At 31.7% G+C, this 21,032-nt stretch overlaps 1 protein-coding gene across 1 annotated transcript in view; it reads right to left on the minus strand.

Annotated features, from left to right (window-relative positions):
* LOC129229637 (WD repeat-containing protein 75-like) overlaps positions 1-21,032 on the minus strand; it is a 91,084-nt gene that overhangs the window by 57,395 nt on the left and 12,657 nt on the right. The window contains exons 3-5 of the mRNA XM_054863991.1: positions 14,570-14,635; positions 5,528-5,609; positions 2,990-3,099 (exon numbers count right to left, since the gene is read on the minus strand). Coding sequence (XP_054719966.1) covers positions 2,990-3,099; positions 5,528-5,609; positions 14,570-14,635 — 258 coding nt within the window. The remainder of the gene's footprint in view (positions 1-2,989; positions 3,100-5,527; positions 5,610-14,569; positions 14,636-21,032) is intronic.

Raw genomic sequence — 21,032 nt, forward strand, 5'->3', positions numbered from 1 at the left:
ATTTATTTGATTATCTTTGGCACAAGAAATTCTTAAGTTAGATATTATTTCTGAAATAATTGTGCATAAATGCTATATTTAAACAATTAAAATCATTAAGCCTTACAACAAACAATTGAAATTATAAACCCTCTGCAGTTTGTTTTTCTTTAAAAAAAATTTCGAACAATGAAATCCAAAGAGATTTTGAAATGTAACCGGAAATTATGATACAGCTATCCAGTCGTGCATAATATAGACAAACGCGCAAACAGCGTTTGGAGAAAATTTTTGGCTTTGAAGAAATTTTTTTTGAAACTACTAACGTTATTCAGCAAGTTACAACGTTAATTTTTTTTTTTTAAAAAGAAATAAAGAAAAAAACGAAGAAATGTTTTATTAAATCCCACATTTTATTTTTGTTTCTTCCGGATCTTATGCAAAATTAATCTAAAAAACAATGATTTCTTCTTGAAATCGTGAGCATAGTACACTAATTACTTAAAGACAAAGGAGTAAACGGTGGTCGCAAAAGGAGACTGCTTCTACTATGACTGTATGGTTTTTTATTTTACACAGCCTGAATAGCGTAAGAGGAAAATTCAAGGTAAATAAATAACTTTACAGACTACAGAACTGTCTCTATTAGTGAATTCTGCTGTAAATTGAGATTCAGTACATTGGCCTTGAGAGAGAGGAAAAAAAGGAACTGATCAGTATGCAGCAGCATATAATCTGCACCTCATTAATTTTGAACTTTTTTAACAGATAATATGCAGGAAAATACAGTATTTATTTTTGCAGAAATACTTAATTTAAAACAAATAGTAGTTTTTGTTGATTGTTTACAAAATCAAATACCTTCATAAAATTTTCAAGTGAAAAACAGGTAGCTCATGTTTAAACATATCTACATGGATTTTTTCACTATAAAATGAAAATAATAATAATGATCATGTGATTGATATTGGGAAAAGAATAATGGCTGAGGCAGTTTTCTAAGATTTTTTTTTTTTTTCACTTTTTCATATTTTAATAGAAATTAAGGTTGACTTAGGCAAAATTATTATTTGCAGAAACTTTTCCAGTTAGGATTTATGTTTGCAGAAAGCATTTCATTTTATCTAAGTCTGCAGCTATCCTAGGATAGGTCCATGAAAATTATTTAACCTTTTAATTTATTAGTTTAAACATATGTCTGACATCGGACCACAATTACAAACCTTTCACAGTGGACCAAGTTGGATGAAGGACTGCCATAGGTTATTAAAATAATATTTATTTACGCAATCTGAAAGAAATTACTAAACATAAATAACTGAATAAGTATATAAAATAATAGTAAGAATAAATCTATTCTAATAATATAAACCAGTAGAGTTTGTTTGTTTGAACAAGCTAATCTCAGGAACTACTGGTTGGAATTGAAAATTTCTTTTTATATTGAATCGCCCATTCATTGAGGAAGGCTATAGGCTATATCACATCACACTATGACTAATAAGAGTGGAGCAGTAATAAAAAAATATTATGAAAACAGGAAAATTTATATTATAATATAAAATGCTTGGAACGCCGTAGCCACGGTGGCTCAACCTGAAAGTGAGGGCTTTGTGATTCAGTGAGTATAGGTTCAAGTCAGCCAAGAGGCAAATCTCAAGGGTACTTTTTGGAGAACATCCTAAAAAATGCTAAATATGACTTGTAAAAAAATATACATATGACTTATCTTTGTCTTATGTTTCTTATTAATTATTTAATTTTAAAAAGCTGAACAGTTTGTTTTAATGCGTCCATATCTGGAACTACTGGCTCGAATTAAAAAATTCTTTTTATGTTGAATAGTCCATTTATTCAGGAAGGCTATAGGCTATTATTTTTTCAACCAGATTAAACGAAATATTTGTTATTGCAAATTAAATGTTTATTTAACTGTTTAGTTCTATGAATTCCTAATAGATGGCGGGATAAGTTTAGTTCTATGAATTCCTAATAGATGGCAGGGTAAGGTTAGTTCTATGAATTTCTAATAGATGGTGGGGTAAGTTTAGTTCTATGAATTCCTAATAGATGGCAGGGTAAGGTTAGTTCTATGAATTTCTAATAGATGGTGGGGTAAGTTAACTCTTCGAGAGGGCGCTGACTGACAGTGTCGATAGCTGCAAGGAGACATGCCCATATTACTTTGTTGTGATCAGCAACAGATTTTCGAAAGCTTTTTTTTTATGTTCAGGTACATAATTTGTTTTTGTAGGACTTTTTTTTATTGGGTTTTGTTTTCCTTATTTCTACAATGTTTGTTTTTGTTCTTGTAGTTGAAGATAGTGACTTATCTAAGTAAATAATTTGATTTGTTGTATTATTCAATGGTGATTGTTCTTGTTTCTTGAATTATAGCATAGTTCATTTGGCGAAACACTTTAAATTGCAGGGGGGCGAAAGCGCTTCACTTGCTAACGGGCAGGGTTATGGTAGCTTGGTTGCAGGGTGCATTAAGCGATGAACTATGCAGTTGAAGGATTATTTTGAGTTTTAAAGGTACTTTTAATCTTTTTATGCATTTTTGCGAACAGTTTTAAAATCCAGAGAGACTTTAATGGGACTTTTGAAAAGGTGTGTACGCATTTTAGTTGAAGAAAAATGATCATTTAACATGAGAAGGAGGTCGGGGGGTGTGGGTTTTTTTTGTTCAACAGACTTTCTTTAACTTCTTAACACGGGCATCGCCTTGTGGGTACTGCTAGTAAATAATAAAAGTAAAAATGCTTTACATATGCAAAAAGAAAATAGACAGCATTTGATTCAAAAGAACCAATTTCATTGGTTACACACCAAAGAATAACGTGTCTAACGATCATCAATAACATAAACAATAGATTTGAAGTACACGCACCAGGTGTAGTGAAAGCAATAAGCGATTTTGACTGCTCAACAAAAAAGCCATATTTACTACGATTAATATCAACATCAATAACTTTTGAGAATGGGGAAAAAGAAACTAAAACCATACCTCAAAGCTAAATGCTACAGTATTTTCTGCTGGAAGAACAGGCTTCATTACCATCTGAACATTTGTAGCTTTCCTTCCCTTCCCATCAATGGAATAAAGTCGGAAGTGATCTGAAATTATCAACTGTTGAGTAATTGAGCCACCAACAAAAGTGTTTTTGATTCAGTTTCTTTTATTAAAGTTGTTTGAACTGTTTAAAATTTAGTTCACAGTTTCTGTGTAGGCATGGGAGAATAAATGTTCATTTGGGTCTTTTTTTTTAACACTCTATTAATACTGGAACTAAAAACGCAGGCACGTTTACAATTCTGCACAGTTTCCATTATTGTCCTCTTTTTACAACATGTGAAAATATTATCTAAAATATGAAAATGAAATAAGGTATTTTCACTTTTTACTTAAATACAGAAAATTTTAAAATGTTGATCCTAGAGAGGATACAAGCATGGCGATAGTCAACTTAATCTTATCATATAATTTAGCTTTGATGTTTAAAGCACAATTTAGTCTAACACTTATTGTAACAGGTATTGTGCTCTCACAATAAATGCATTATTATGGGGAGAAGATTTGTTCTATTTAAAAAATTCAACTTAAGGTCCACTTCTCAATCATAAGTAAAATTAAATATGTTTCAAAGTTTTTTAAAACTTATATATTGCTCAGTGCATTTATTTCTTTAAAGATGTCATGGCTGAATAATGAATTTACTTTTCAACTGGAGATGAATGCATTTGGGCATTTAGAAAAATATTTTAAGATATTCATTTATTTTCAAAATTTTAACATTTTGCTGAAGCTGTTTTTTTAGTGTAGCTTTTTAGCTTAAGAAATTTTGAACTCAACTTAGGTTTTTTTTCATTCAGCTTTTATTTACTAAAATAATAAGACTACGAAAAAAAAAGTAAGGGTTTTATAAGATTTACTTGGTACTTCTGGAGGAAATTTTCCAAGTTTCAGATTAAAATACGCGTTGAAAATACTGAGACAAAATACAAACGCACACAAAGAGAACATTGAAAAAGTACCAGGTATGTACTGAACATATGGTATGCAGCGCCCCTAATATAACACACTCGATTTGTTCCATGTAGTATTGTAACCATATTATACGAGACATTTTTATAGATTACTTTTTTAAATTATTTTTTGCACTAATTAATCATGAGCATAGTAAAAATCATGTCAACAGGTATTGTGTTGTATCGAACACATATTTTGTGTTATATCGAAACCGTGTTATACAAGACTTAGAAACAATGTGATTCAAGGGATGTGTACAGTGTTATATCGAAACCAAGTTTCATAAAAGCAAAGTAAAAACTTCTTAGATATTTTTAGGCATAAACAGAATGTATTAAATAAAAATAAAATTCCATAATTTTTAAACATAACTTTGGTGTTTCATCAAGCCCATGAAGCATTAAATACAAGTTTCATACCATGTAATAATAATCATAAATTTGGTACCTCGTAATATCGAAACCCTGTTGTACAAGTATGGTGTTATATGAGGGATGCATGTACTGCCTATTTTGTAGGCAAACCGAACATTTGGTTTGGCTGAATACTGTGACATTTGGCAAACAGATGGTAAACTGTAATTTAAATATTTGTGAACAAACAATTTTTTAAACAATGGATGAAAGTTACAGCATAGTACCATACTACAAAATTAATTCAATTGTTACTTGCAAATATTATGACATTCAAAGTAATTTTAAGTGTCCTTAATAAACTTCCTTTGTACTACAAGATAAAAAGTAAATATAATATGGTAATGTTTGAATTTGACTCCTGAATTTCAATTTTGATAAAATTATTTGTCAGAATTACTGAAGAGAATAAACAGAAAACCACTTGAATTAATTGCAATTTTTTATGACATTTTAAGCAACTTAGGTTTGTATTTGTGAGCAAGGTAAATAAAAGATTATTTATTTACAGCATGCTACCATGATTGTCAGTTATCGTATCATACAGAATGAATTAAATTATTTATTAATTTATGGAGAATTACAAATAAACAGAAATCAAATTAGCAATTTACTACATGGCACTTCAAATAAAAATACACAAAATAGATAAATATTTCAAATTGGAAATTGATCTATTATAAAACACAAAAATTAAAAAAAAATAAAAAAAAAAATAAATAAAACAACTATTTGATTTTTAGCCAAAAATTTGGCTGGAAATTTAACTGAATATTTGGTATTTGGTGTATCCCTAGTATGCACTATCAACATCAATTGAGGGGAAGTTGAAAAGTTACCAACTAGGAATAGAGAAACCCTAGCAAATGACAAAGGAAGTTGAGAGATGTAAAAATTGGAATTCTAACTAGTAAACAGAAGGGGGAAAAACTATGGGGCTCATAAAGTAGTTTAAAAAGAAAAAAAAAGAAACTGCAAATAAAATGCAACAACAGTAATTAATAGTTTACAATACTTTCCTCGTATGACTTGATTTGTACAAATTTCATTTGGTTGAAACAGAGAATTGAAGAAAAAATTCAAAGGAAAAGAGATGACTAACCTTCAAACTTTTTTGTAACAAACCACGGTCCTTTGGCAGAAGGTGCAAAAAAAGCACTTATAGGCATGCAACAGTTCAAAACCTAGGTAAACAATTTTAAAAATTAAAAAAAAATTAAGAAAATGAAATTTACCACCAATAAATTACTTACATATTTTTACAATATAATTACAAATGCTTAAAATTAAAAAAAAAAAAACTAATTTAAAGCTCAAAATGAATTATCCACGGAATTTATATTAGAACAAATGGTGCAAAAACCTGAAAGAACATTTTGCAACTTACATTTTAGTAGAAAGGGTTTTAAAATAAATAACTAAGCATTGTGGGAATTGTGGGATGTGGTGATTTAAAGATGACTGATAAACTAATTTTCTTAATTGATTATATTTTTGCCTGGCCTTTTTTTTTTTTTTTTTTTGCAAAATATTGCATAAGAGCAATTTTTAAAAATAAAGGAGAAAACAATTTGCAGGTCAAAATAACTAATTTCAAAGGAGTAACACATTTCTGGAATTTTGCAATTTTCTGATGTTACTTAATATCATCTAAACAAACTATCAGACCATGCAGTCATTTTAATAAACCAACCTGAAATTAAATTAGACACTGACAGCTCTAACTTCACACATTCTGTTAGAAAATATCCAAGGACTCCTGAGAAAAATCTTGAGGGTCTTAAGAATTTTTGACAAGATTCTTAAAAAACACTCAAGCACACAACATGTATGCATTAGATATCAACCGGAAGCACAAACCTTTGAAAAGTGCACTTTTTCTGAAAAATCTAAAAATTCACCTTGTTACAATAAGTGCCCAGTCAAACATGCAAGTGTAAGTTTTTTTGGTTTAATCCTCAAACCCAAATTTCAAGTTTGCCTGAAAAATTTGCGTCCTAAGGCTATTACACCAAAAAACCTAATCAAGCCAAATGACCTAAAGAATTCTCATATTATCCAAAGTTTATCATTTCCTAGATATTTTAATTTATTGCATGAATTTTGAAAAGTATTGTACAAGCAACTATTTTTGACTTCTAGTTTTCCTTGGGGGAGGGTTGGGGAGGCTGACAAAATTAAGCAGGAACAGGTTACTAGGTATATTACAAAAATCCAAATTGGAAATGGTTTTCTGCAGTTAAATAAAGCAAAGCCTATGATTTCAAAGCAGCAGCACTGAATGTTTTGATGATAAATGTTTATACATATTTGAGGAACACTGAATCCCTTCCTCCCCTTTTAAAAAACTGTACTAACTGTAAATATTCATGTATAATTCAAGCAAATTAAGTACAAAAATAAAATATGAAGTTGGTAGATCGACATTGTGAACCAAAATTTCTTTAAAATTATCTGAAACAAAACTTTAAAACCTGATTTTTTTGTTTTCTTTTATTCTAACTGATTTTACAATACTCATTAAGAAATGACTATACTGACACATTATTATGCATTTTTTCAAATTGTAGGGCCATCAATTTAAAACTTGCAGCAAGAGCTGACTATACAAAAAGTATGGGAAACCATGGATAACAAATTTGTGAATTATCCATACACATCACATGGAATTTATTTATTTTTTTCCAATGACTGCAACAAGGCAACAAGAATTTAAAAGCAAAGTTTTACTAATTTTAGTTCAGCCTAAAAGCAGCAACTAATGGAAATCGTAGTTGCAAAAACTGCATACGGAAAAATTAAATCTTTTCGACACAAGTATAAAACTGCATGTTTCCTCTTGTTAATATATTTCTCATTATTTATTTCATCATTTCAAAATTTATAAGCACTGCTTGACTGTTTTCCTCATTTAGAAATGTACATTACTATTTATCATAGTAAATTGAGTTTGGGTTAGCGTTAGTAGTGCTTTTAACAACCTAAAAAACCAGGAAATTTAGTTTTCTGGGATAACACTGGTCGTGTGTATTTATCAGGATAATTGGCTCTCTGCTTTTTTTTTATCAAAAAGAAAAAAAGTTCCAGCAGGTAAAAAGTCAGGAAGTACACAGCAAAATTAGGATTGTTTCACCACATTGAAGGTAAAGCTGAAAATTAGCAGCTGCCACTTGCTATGTGGCGATTGAAGTCGCAAAAGTGGCGATTAAAAAATGTGTCATCCATTGATCGCCACCCCCCGGTCGCCACTCTTGCTCAGTCACTCTACAAATTCATTTTTCTTAAGATTTAAAACACCGTTCCCAAAAGTAACAATTTCCTTCCTACTTTCAAAACAAAAGTTGTAGAAAATTTTAGGAGAGGAGGAAGGGTTATAATTGAGATTTTTTGAAAAATTAGCCAAAATAGTTGTTTTTAGTAGTATTAATTTTAGGGTACAGAAAAGAAATAATAAGTAAAAAACAGCTAATATTAACGAAGAGTGAGAAATTAATTAAATCCTTTCATAATTCTTCTGTTGTAATAAATTGCAAGTCGGCGCCATTGTTTTTTTTTTTTGAAAGAAAGGATTTTCACCTTAAGTTGGCAAAACCCCTATAATTTAATGCTTGAAAATTCATCATGTGCTGAATGTAATAAGGTTACAGTAAAAGAAGCAAAATCTTAATGTTCTTGTTTCGAAATAGAAGCATAAATGACAAGCACGACCACAAATTCTGTTGGGCTAAATGCCTTTATTTTTGTTTCTTGAAGGATTTCACCAATATTGTTTTAAAAAAAAATTTTTGTAACTTACCTTTTGCCATTCCGGGAAAAACCTTACACGGGAAATAGCATCCACCTGCCACCGACACTCAAATGTCCGAGTTTGAATCGGAAGTGTTCGGAAAAATATGTGGCACGCTATGATTGGTTGCCGTCATTCGGCACATGTCGGTAAACTTCCGACAAAGCACATGTCGATCACATGAGAAAACCATGTTGAGGTGTTGGGTGCTGAATGTCAAATTAAATAAGAATTGTGCAACCTGCAAGCTGCGTTTTTTCGGGTTGAGTTGTTCTTGCAATATGCAAATAAGGTAACGTCACATTGTTACGAGCAAGGTCGGATCTGGCTATAAATACTTTGACCGGCCGTAGCTCGATCTGCTACTTTTTCTCTCACTTGTCTCCTCGTCTTGTGTTGTTTGTATTTGTAAATGTGTTCGTCCATGTCATCATAAGTTTTTTTTTTGCTACTGGCCTCTCAGGTGAGGTCTGATCTTTTCTAAATGATTTGCTGTTGATGTCTTCAGTTTTGGAAGCGCGTGCTGCCATGACGTCCATAAAAGTGAAAAGTTATAGTCAAATCTAAGTGGGTCGTTTGGTCTCCGAGGAAAACGGATCGTGTCCATCTTCGATATTTTTCCCTGATATGGTGAACTTGGCTCATAAGGTGTGAACTGACCAGCTTGCAATTCTGGGGAGATTGCGATGCCGTCCATCTACCTGTGGGGATTCACTATGGAACATCGACAGGACTTTTTGACACCTGCATGGACTTATTGTAAGATCTTTTTAACATAATTTAATTTTTCTTCGGAGGACCAAATTATTGTATTGTAACCATTTTATAATATACGTTAAATAAATGTTTTTCAGTGTAAAGAATGATTCATGTTTTATTTTCTTCGGGCAGACCACTCCCTCAAATTTTCAGTTGGAAATGAGTTGCCTAATTTTCAGCTTAGCTGTAGGCTATTAGCTCTATAATATCTAAAAATCATATCCAACAGGTGGTAGCAGAGCGTGGTTGACCTGCCCGGAGAAAATCGAATCATTTTTTATTATGGAGAAAGATTATAGAAATGTTGAGAAGTTGGGCTCCCATAATTGGGCTACCTGGTCCAAAGATATAAAAATGGTGCTCATAGAAAGGGATTTATGGGAGATTACCCAAAAGAAACCAGAAGGGGAATTAACTAGTGCTGACAGAAAAAGATGTGGCCAAGCTTTAGCCATCATCTATTTAAACTTAGAAAAGGACATAAAAAGGTTAATTGATAATTTGGAAGATCCTATTGAAGCTTGGAAAGCCCTTAAGACAAATTTTGAATCCCCATCTTTGGCCAGAGTAGCCGCACTATGGGAATCCTACTTCTCTTGCAAAATGCAAGAAGGTGAAACGGTGGGATTATTCGCTGAAAGGTTGGGGGGAATTTTTAACCAATTAGTCGAAAATGGATATATTATGGAAGAAAAACTCAGAACTTTTCAATTGATACGGCATTTACCTCCAAATTTCAGCAGTATTGTTCAAGCCATCTACAGATGGGAAGAAGGGAGATTTACCTTCTTGAAAGTAAAAGACGAACTACTGGCTGAGGAAGGCAGGATTAGGTATTTGGCCGAAGAGCCTAATGTAGAAAATTCGGCAATGTTTTCAAAACCCGGAAACTCCGGAATGGCAAATGGTGGGAGTAAATTTTTTGCTAAAAATAAAGTTTGTTACATTTGTAAAAAAAAAGGGCATATTGCGTCGAGGTGTTGGAGCCGTAACAAAGTAAAACAGGATAAGAATTTTAAATTCAAGACCAAAGAAGACCCTCAGGCAGGAATGTTTTGTTCAGTAAATGAAAACGAAATTTCTGCAAACACTACCTACCCAAAATGTGAGGATACATGGCTATTGGATAGCGGCAGTACATCTCATTTTTGTCGAGATAAGTCATTGTTTGCCGAACTAGAGCCTGTACAAAACACACAAATGGAGGTAGCTGTAGGAAACGTGAAGAGCCAAGTAGAGGGCAATGGGAAAGTAAGAATGGGAGCGTCCCTAAAAAGGGACGCTAGGCAGTAAAGGCTGCATTGTTGAATCGTTGCTAGTTTCTTGCTTAGAATTCATAATTGGCCTCAAAAGAAGTTATTAAATGTTTTTAGACTAAAAAATAGGCAATATGTTTTATTTTTAAAAATTAAAAAGACTAATTAATAATAAAATTAAATTTTTTAAAGATATTTCAGTAACAATTTTTTCTGCAATTTCGAAAAATACTTAGGTAAATTTGAAAAGCTAACTGTTTCAAAAATTAACTTCTTTGAAACCTGAATTATTTTTTGACATTAATAATTTTCAGTAACTCATTGAGATTTTCTCATTGTTTTGTCTGACTGTTGAAGAAGCCTTAGCTCTTCTGGAACAGCTCTCTGATGATGAAGAATTCAAGGAGGCTGATATATGCATTTGTCCACCTTCACAAGTTAGTGAAATTACTGACGAATACATTGGGCCGGATGACTCAGTTGATGTTAATCAATTATCAGGTCAACAGTTGAAATCTTCTGCTACAATGACCATTAGAAAAGTTAATCAGGGTAAGGTAGTATGTGTTGGAGATAGTCAAGTGACAGTGATGAAGTTGAGCAGCATCTTACAAGCAAACGCAGAAAAATAAAGAAAAAAAATACAGAAAGAAATTGGGTTAAGAAAGATATATCCATCAATAAAAAAAATAATAATGTATGGAATGTGGAAACACCAAGCTTTTTGAATGTTGAATGGACACCAGTGTCAATATTTGAAGAGTTTTTTACAGATGAAATACTGGATAATTTTGTTTTTCAGAGCACCCTCTATGCTCGACAAAAAAACAATACATCCTCTTCTGTAACGCGAGAGGAGCTGCGTTTATTCTTGGCTATCCTATTAACAAGTATATATGCATGCTTGCCCCAGCGGAGACTCTACTGGAGTCCATCAACTGATGTCAACAACATAGCAATTAGTTCTGCAATGAGTAGAAATCGATTTGAGCAAATTATGCAGTATTTACATTTTGCTGACACCAAACTACACAAAAATGACAAAGTCGGAAAGTTTTTTTTTTTTTTTTTCAAGTATTAAATCGTCGGCAAAAAAATATTTGTCGTTGAAAAAGCATGTACCCTATGATGCCTAGCGTCCCTTTTTAGGGACAATTTTTCTGTTACTAATAAAACATTTATTTTTTGCATTAGATTTTTTTAATTATTTTTCCTGTCTATTAAACACTATTTGCAACTCGTAAACAAAAAATCTTTGAAAAAAAAATGTCAGGCATTAATGGGTTAAACTAAAAATTTTAAAAATTTTCCGGGGGAGGACCCCCGGACCCACCTTTTCTATCAGGTCATTTTTCCTCTTTCAATGTGCCGCTCCCTCCCCCCACCACCAAAAAAAACTTTTTGATTGCGCTACTAGTCACGAAACGTTTTTGTCCTAGCAATTAAGTGAATTGGAAACTATAAGTGCCAATAGTTAGTACAAAAATTAATTCCGTGAATTCAATGATTTGTCTGAAAATATTTTATGATTAAAAGGGCCTCGCAAAACTGCATCGCCGACGTCTACTTTTGCTCCCGCGCCGCCACTGCATCTACCTGTGGGGATTCACTATGGAACATCGACAGGACTTTTTGACACCTGCATGGACTTACTGTAAGATCTTTTTAACATAATTTAATTTTTCTTCGGAGGACCAAATTATTGTATTGTAACCATTTTATAATATACGTTAAATAAATGTTTTTCAGTGTAAAGAATGATTCATGTTTTATTTTCTTCGGGCAGACCACTCCCTCAAATTTTCAGTTGGAAATGAGTTGCATAATTTTCAGCTTAGCTGTAGGCTATTAGCTCTATTATATCTAAAAATCATATCCAACAAATTCGCTATGAAAATCGTTTTTTCAAAAACTGCGCTTTACAAAGTTCGCGAACGTAAAAATAGACAAATCTCTTGCTCGATTTAGTAAAATATACATTTCTGATGATTTTAAACTCGTTCAAGCACTTTATTTCTGCTTTAAAAAAGGTTATTTTTAAGTTTCACGCTACTTTTTAATCAACGTGTGTCCAGAATGGCATCACGTTTTCAAAATGGAGTCGTGTTCAAGATTGTTTATTTTCACAAGTCAGAACAAAAATGCTGTTTCCAAAATGAATAAAAAGCAGTATGATTGCACAAATTTCTTTTGTTATACAAATGAACAAAAATGTTATCTTTTTTACTTTCCTCTATATCTAATATATAGAAGAAAGTATTAGATTCGTATAAATTTTCGAATTTCGACGGATTCGAACGTTTTGAGGTGTGCTGAGTCCATTTCGACTATTTTTGGAAAATGTCTGTCTGTCTGTGTGTGTGTGTGTCACGTCTGTGCGTGACCCTTTTTTTGTGGCCGCCCTACAGCAAAAACTACCGCATGAAATCGAACGAAATTTGGTACACATAAGTGCCCCTATGTGAACTTGTGCCCATTGGTTTTTGGCACCAATTCCTCTAAGGGGGGTGGAGCAATGGGACGTTTTTTGAATTACGCGTACTTGCTATTCCTCAGAAAGTAACTGGCGGAATCAAACAAAATTTGGTCCATATGTTCTCATTAACAGGGACAGGTGCTGATTCAATTTTGGTGTCAATAACTTAAACGGGGGTTGAGCTATAGAACATTTTTTGTCATCAATTGTGACTGCTGTATCTCAAGAAATAATGAACGGAAGGAAAGAAAAATTTATCGGCAAGTAGCCCTTAGTGGGTATAAGAGCTGATTTTATTTTGGTGTCAACAGCTAAAAAGGGGGTAGCGCAATCGCCCTTTCTTTTTTTCCATTGTGAGTGCCCTATCTCAAGAAGTAATGCTACGTTCTGGTTGAAATTTGGAATATATGTGAATCCATATGTAAACAGGCTTTGGTTCAATTTTGGAGCCAATCGCGCCAAGAGGTGCTGATTTATTTTTATTATCATTATTTTTTAGCGAATAAAAATAGCTTTATTAATGCAACAATAAGAAAGATAAATCGTAATAGATTGTCGTCTGCGTATTTCTCGTGATTTTAATTGTATGGAAATGATCGGAAATATTATCTCAATGATTTAAAATTTTTAACTGTTGCCATCTTATGTTTGTTAACAAATAAAATATTTGTAATTAATTCAAGCAAGGCTTTTAAAATAACTTTCAATTTTAGCTCTTTGCTTTGCTTTTGCAATAATTCAGACATTGGGATGGTCGTCAAGTTTTTGCATGTGTAATTTTGTTTTTGTTGAGGTGAATTCGGGATTATAAAATGATTTCACATTTCTTGCCTGTGAGCGATATTCTGATGATATTTCTTTTCCTTATTAATAAAAATTTGAAACATAGCTGCAGTTTTAAAAAGAGGCCACTAATAAAACTGAGTCTACCGGCCCACTGGCTACTAACAAAATTTCCCAGTTTTCAGCTTTAATTGAAGGTAAATTTAAAAAGGAAAAATAATGTAATTAGCATGTTTTAAAATAACCAGAAATGTACAATTTTTTCACTACACTAGTATAATAAAAGGCTTTGTTTTTTTTTTTTCTTTTTCTTCGCAATTTATTTGTAGTAACAATTAAGAGCATTTTAATCTGTCTTTTGTCAATTAAGAATAGTAGCAAAGAAGGAATATTTCCCTGTTTTACACTTGTGCCTGCACAATAGAATACACCTGCAGATGAAGTGTTTAAAAAAAATTTTGCATATAAAGTGAACAAATCAAATAGCATTTCATTAAGAAGAAAAAGAAAAATTGTTAATCTATTGATTTTGAAACAAAGACTACACAACATATAGAAAAAATCAATGGCATTATGGAGGTCAAAATGCAACTGTTTATTCATTCATTTTTTGTTAAACTGAACTTATATATAGGAACATTCCACGGAAAACGACTATTTTGTCCCACACGTGAAGCCCCATACACCCAACATTAAAAATAATCTTTGAAAATATTGTTGAACAAATTTTTTGTGCTTAACAAATTATAAACTCATGTGTGATATCTTAAGCAAAAAATTTTGTCATGACCCTCTGAAATTATTACTTTTTAATGAAATATATGAACCATCACGGGGCAAGCAGTTGACTTTTTCGTGGAATGACCCACACATTATTATATTCATTCATTAATTTGTAAAGTAAAAATTAATATTTCACTTCATTATTTTAAGCACACCTTTCTCTTAAGAAACTTACAAATTGAACCAACAGATCACAAGTTAATAGTAACAAAAGTCTTATATTACTACATTTATCAGATGTACCAGCTTTAGCTGTTGAAATAAATATTTCAGACCATAAAGTTTAAAAAAAATTCTTACTTGTAAAGCTTTTCCATCACCAAGATCCCATCTGACGATGATGCCATCACTGGAGCAACTCAGGATCTGAAATGTACATTAAAACATTATCAATATATTTATTTTAAACTTTACTATGAACTAAATCCTAAAGTTTTTTTTTATTGTACCACAAGGGGAGATAACTTTTATCAGAATATTTCTGGTATATTTATATAAGTAAAAGAATCAGCAGAACTTTGCAATTTGTTTCGGGAGGATTTGAAGGTGAAACGTAACGTTGAAAACACTGAGTGGAAATTAGTTCAGTAAAATAGAACAAAAGGAATGAATAGATTTGAAAATTAGAATTTCTGGTTAGTAACCAGTAACTGGGCGACATTTTTAGTTTAAGCAGAAACTTACTGCAACTAAGCCAGGGCTAAGGCAGAACGACATGCAATATGCAATATACCAACCAGCCCAGTTATCAGATCCTGAGTTTAGTAGGCACATTTTTTATCATTAGTTACCATTTTATTATATAGGACTTCTTTATGTGAGGAAAAAGGCACTACACTAAAAAGGTAAGCTATCAAAGAAAATAATGCCACAACTGTAATTTTATTTATTTGTATTTCTTTATTTTCCCCCATCCTCCAGGCGCATGCAAACCTTTTGCACATATCCGCATAGCACATACTTGCGTTTGATAGTTCTTGCGAGTGAGGGTAGGAGTGAGAAACAAAAGGTGGCTTTATTATTTGTTTGCAATATGGAATATTTTGCGAGAGCTTAGGATCATTTTTACATCACAAAATAAGTACGACAAAATAGAAACACATGTTTTGAAAAAAAAATCAATGCAGTAATGATAATCTACGACCAGCCGGATCTTTGAAAAGTGGTCGAAAAAGGAGCTTTATTTCGTCATCAAGGTAATTTAGTTCCCTGATGAAGAGTGGATTATTTTCAGATCTAGGTTTACAGGGTGCAATACAGGCTGATTTTGCTACCGTTTTTCGGTACCTTCACAATAATCTTGTTTTGAAATCAATACTTTCACAAAAATCAAGTAATAAAATCAGTAGCTTCATAAAAACATCGAAAATTTCACAAAAATTCGTATTTTAAAATATAAAATTTGTTTCTCTGTTTGAAATAAAATTTACTCATAAAATAAAATTCTAAGCAGGTTTATATGAACAATCGCTTAGATAGAAACCTTTTAGTAGTATTTTAACTAATTTTTAGCTGTTTCTCGAAAAAGTGTATTTATGCAATATTATCACAATCTTTCAACATCTGTTTTGAGAAACCGTTTTTCTCATAATTTCCAATATTGTACACAATACATAGCAGATTAAGCTTTAATTACGATGGTATTTTTTGTACTTCTTAGGTTTTTAGCTCTCCCCCACCCTCCCCAAAAATCGAAACCTGTTAAAAATAATACTAGATGACATTTACACTTTTCGAACTAAAATTTCACTTGTTCTACTTCTCTTTTACAAAAATGAGGATGCCTTTAAAATTTCACAAAAAAAAAGTGCTGATGATAAAAAAATGTTCACAAAAATAGAATGATGCAATACTTTCACAAAAATAAGGAGCAAGAAAAAAATCCTGTATTGGCCCCTGGTTTATCAGAATCCAGGTGCATAAATATTAACGTACTATAGTCAGAGCAAAGCTAATTTGGCAGTTTTATGAAGGCAACAGAAAGCCTGATCACATCTCGAGCTAAATTTGTGTGTGGGGGGGGGGGGGGGGGGGTTGCTCCGGGTGGCCAAAGCTTCACCTATTTCTGTGTTTTTTTTTTCATTTAAACTCAATATAAAACCTTTGATAAAGATCAGAGAGGGTGGCTCAAGGACGTAGCCAAGGGGGGGGTCCATGGGGTCCGGACCCCCCCCTCCCGAAAGACCACTGTCTACTTTTTCTCGGTTGTTGCACCTCACGACAACAAAAATTTTCCAAAGAGAGAAATTTTATAAAACCCGGTATTTTCTCCTTAAATATTCCCATTTATTGACAATTTTCCCGCGTCCAAGTCAATTCAGAACACGAGAACCTCGTGAAATAACTGCGGGTTCCGAGTTGCCGCCGGTCTCTTCCTGTGTCGCGAAGAATCCGTTCGAAAACGACGAATTTCCAATTCAACCCAACTGGGTTGTGACCTTGAAATTCGGCCCCTCTCCCTCAGCCCACCAAATTGCCATCGGCAAAGTAATTGAAAACAAACATTCCCCAGTCTCATTGGGGTGGTTTTCTTTCTTTCTTCTTTTCGTTTTGACTCTTTTCCCGTTTGGACTTGATTTCCTAGACACATGCTGCACGAAGGACAGCCAGAGTGAGGTGCATCCCTGGTGAATTAGTAATTGAAATTCCTATTATTTTCTATTTTAACACACAGTTTTTTTCTACCACGCGCTTATAGAAAACATATCTTGAACAAAATTTTAATCAGAAGAAAATTAAGTGTACATAAACTAGGTAAGTTGTAGTGTTTCCTTTTAAAGTTTTCTTAACAATACGAGCAATTTATGTGTTAATATGTTTTCCCATTTAAAAACTAAGTTCCGACAGCAACGAAAAAAAAATTCTACACATTTCGTGTGATTGAGGATGAGAAAAAATAAATATTAATTATTAATTTATTTTTGAACTTTATATTTTTGGTATGATTTATTTCAGATTCATTTTATATTTTGATTAATAGTCTTATTTAAACTTTTAGTTTATTTTTAACAATAATAGATTACTTATCTCCCTGGAAGCTTACAACTTTTAAACTGTAATCCTGAAAAGTTCTTTTTTTTTTTTTTTTTTTTGAACATAAGTGAATAAATAAATTTGAAGTTGATGCAACGAAATTACTTTTCGCTGTATCAAAATTTTATGAAGCGAAGAATGAAATTGAAAATTACTTGAATATTTTACTGTAATCAGTTTATGAAATTGCAAGTTCGGCCATATTAACACATGTAATTTAAAAGTAATTATTAGAAATTCGTACTTTTAAATCTTACTGAAATGTGAGTCTATGGTCCCAAGAGAAGAGCAGCTAGTCATTTTTAACTGAAGAAAAAAATCTTTCTTCGATGTTGTTCCGTTTTTCAAGAAAAGCATATTTGTATTTGTTTCATTGGAATAAATTTTCTGATTAGTATTTACCGCCTTTTTACTGAGGAATTATTTAATAAGCGTCTATGCATCCATCATTAGTAAATTGCGAAGGTAGCATTAAAAGTAACAAAAAACGGACATGTGCATTTAACTATAAAATTACTAGGTGAAAGTTTCTGCTATTTACTACGCATATAATTAAAAAAGGTCAATGCGAGGTACATTTTCTTGTGTTTTTCACGTCTATATTCGATTTTTTTTAACTCTTAATTTCTTCAAGTTAAAATTATTTGCTATTTCTTGCAATAGAATATCTTTTACTAACACCACATAGAAGAAAGAAAAAAAAAGTCAATACCTACGTTATAAAATATGATATGCTTTCGAGAATACTGGACGATTACAAAATTGCTTCTAAAATGAAAGTTATACCAATTTGAAAATGAAAAAATCAGAAGTGTTATAATTGTTATATGAATTTTGGAAGGTAGATTTAAATCATTACTGGATTTTTAACCACAATCATTCTAAGAATTTTTTACAAAAGATTGTCTTTAGACTTTGGAACATCAGATGACTGAGGAGCAAAAAATTTACAAACAGAGGCTGTAAGAAACCTATAAGTTTTGATTCCAAAAATTGGCTAGCTTTATTCATATTGCATATAGTTGAAAATGTATCTAATTTGATGCTACGGTCTTATCGCAATCTCAAACGGGACGAAGATTACCTTAATGATCAAAATTTGACGTTTGACTCCAAATTATGAAATTTTCGAGTCGAACACTTGCTTACTGCTAATAAAGAAAGTAAAGTAACCAAGTTATAATCAAATATTGACACGATAATTCGTAATAGAGTATATTGCCATTTTCCCTGTAGTTGTTTACAATTATATTTTTAATTTGAAAAAGACTGATTTGTACAGAAGTTTTTTTTGTATTGGCAGAATAAACTGAACTCGTGTTTGGTGGTGAGATAGGTGGGTGCGATGCCTCCTCTTGATCTTTTAAATGAAACATCAAATTGAAAACATCAGAGGAAAATCGCCAAAAATGTTGAAATCATTCATGACCTTATAAAAAAACATTTATAAAAAGCAATCATTTGCATTTTTTCCAAAATGTTGTTAAAATAAAAATACATAGATGCTTAATTTCATTCACCATACATTCCACTACTCGACAGGTAAAAGATCTCTCAGATATTCGTTTTGCTTGACAAAATTAAACCCCTAGTGCAGTTTCGCACCAAAGAGAGCTCAAGTGTCTCCATCTGGTGGAAACTCGGCATCGAAATCTCCTGTGCAGTCATATCCGCGCCTTAACGGTAGCATTTGAAAGACTAGATGCCATATCGGTGATTCGCACTAGGTCCGAAAAGGCTAAAGCCTCTAACGAAGCCCCATTAGAAAGAAAAAAAAAATACCATAACGGATCCTAAGATAGCTTATTTTACCAATTCGTTTTGCAAAAAAATAATAATAACGATTTAAAAAAAAAGGCAATACGCATTTTTTTTTTTTTTTTTTTTAATGATTGCAACAAAGGAAGTCTCCATCCATCAAAGAGTTAATAGTTTGTTCAAGTTTTTAAATGATGGTTAGAAATGATAATTAGAAAACGGATAAAATTAGAAACTTCATTCAATTTCGTATAATCAAAAGAATGTTATAAAGTAGATAAATAAAGAACTAAATAACAAATAAATACCTTTGTGCTGAAACTTGGATTACTGATTATTTGAAATAAAGAACTAGTTCAAGCTTTTTAAATGAAACCTTGCTAATATTTTCGTCGAGAGGGTGGTTGAATTTTGCCAGAAATCTTGTTCAAATCGGACAGGGTGGCGGAATTACGTTATATTGCATTCATAGTTATACATTCGACTCGATAGATATAGATTTCTTTATTTTTTTCAAATAAAATGACTTGTACATATTTTGTTGAAATATATTACAAAGCTTTAATATTTTATTAAACTATTACCTGCGTTTTCCAAGTAATCCATAGAACAGTTTTCATTTTGCGATTTTCTTTTATTGTGAACTTTTTATTAATAGGAATTATATCACTCATTTTCAAAGCATCAGAACAGAGGAAGCTTATGTGATGGAATTTTTCTATCCATGTATGAAAACTTAGTATGGGAAAACTTTTAGTTTAATGTTAATTTTATAAACTGACTAATTTTTTTGCCACTTAATGTAAAATTTTTGTTAAATAATTTTTTAATAAATGCTCTATCAATTTCAATTATTTAATTAATTTCAGTTAATTATCATATTTTAATAATTAGTTTTAATTGGATTTATTTTTTAACGTAAATATGAGCTACTAATTTTGCTTTAGCATGCCTCCTCTTTTGAAGTTCGTGAAACCTTGGACCCCCCCCCCCCTTAACAAAGTTCTAGCTACGTGCCTGGGTGGCTGTTTCAAGATTTGGAAAAATTGAAGATCCAGCTCTGATAGCATAATTAGTATGCTACCAGGTTAGCCTTGCCCTAATTATAGCATTAGCAAGATAAGTTTAAAATAAGGTTTCGGGAGTGACAAAACTTTACGTCACTTTGCTGCACCCCTGATTTAATTTAAAGTTAACCCTTTGAAAATGTATAATTTAGAATTATTTCGGTTTTAATGCAACAATTTCCAAGAAGAAAAACATGGTGACAAAATCAAGGAAAAAAAGTTCCCAAAAATGATATTTTGCAAAATCTTTTCGGTTGCTTAAAATATTCTGTAATTCTTTTCAAGTATTTTATTTTAGTACCCTTTGCTCAAGTCTTGTATTTAGGATCAAGGAACAGTATAAGAAAGATTGTATATTTTTGACTATTCTTCACTAGAACAAAAAAAGGCAAAAGAATGCCAATATTTGTTTAATATGCCCAATAAATTGCAAAATACTTTAAAAACAGAGTTTTGAATTTTTTATTGCCATTATACAATCATTAAAGCTTTAATGTAGATTATTTAATAACATTATGTGAAACAAAATACAAAGCCCTAAGGATCTATGGAGAACAAGAAGATATCAGTATGACCTTCAAGCAATCCTTAAAACTTATTACAGGGAACTTTCACATAAAAACAAATGACATAAGGTAGAAATTGAAAGTTAATAATTTAAAGTTTTTAAGGGAATGCTGTTGTTCTTTGGGCATGGTTGGTAACTTTTTTTTTTAATTAAAGGAATGTTAAAAATCATGCAAAAGGGTTTGCTTGCTTAAGTGCTTGCACTAGAATTAAAAATTTATGAGCCACTCACTGAGAGTAAAAGTTAGAGCCAATATTTTAAAAATTAGAATCCATTACCAAGAAAGTTTTTTTTAATGATTATTTTTTTCTAAATTAGTATTTATTCCCCTCGGGAA

Source organism: Uloborus diversus, chromosome 9 (assembly GCF_026930045.1).
Source record: "Uloborus diversus isolate 005 chromosome 9, Udiv.v.3.1, whole genome shotgun sequence".
Taxonomy (NCBI): Eukaryota; Metazoa; Arthropoda; class Arachnida; order Araneae; family Uloboridae; genus Uloborus; species Uloborus diversus.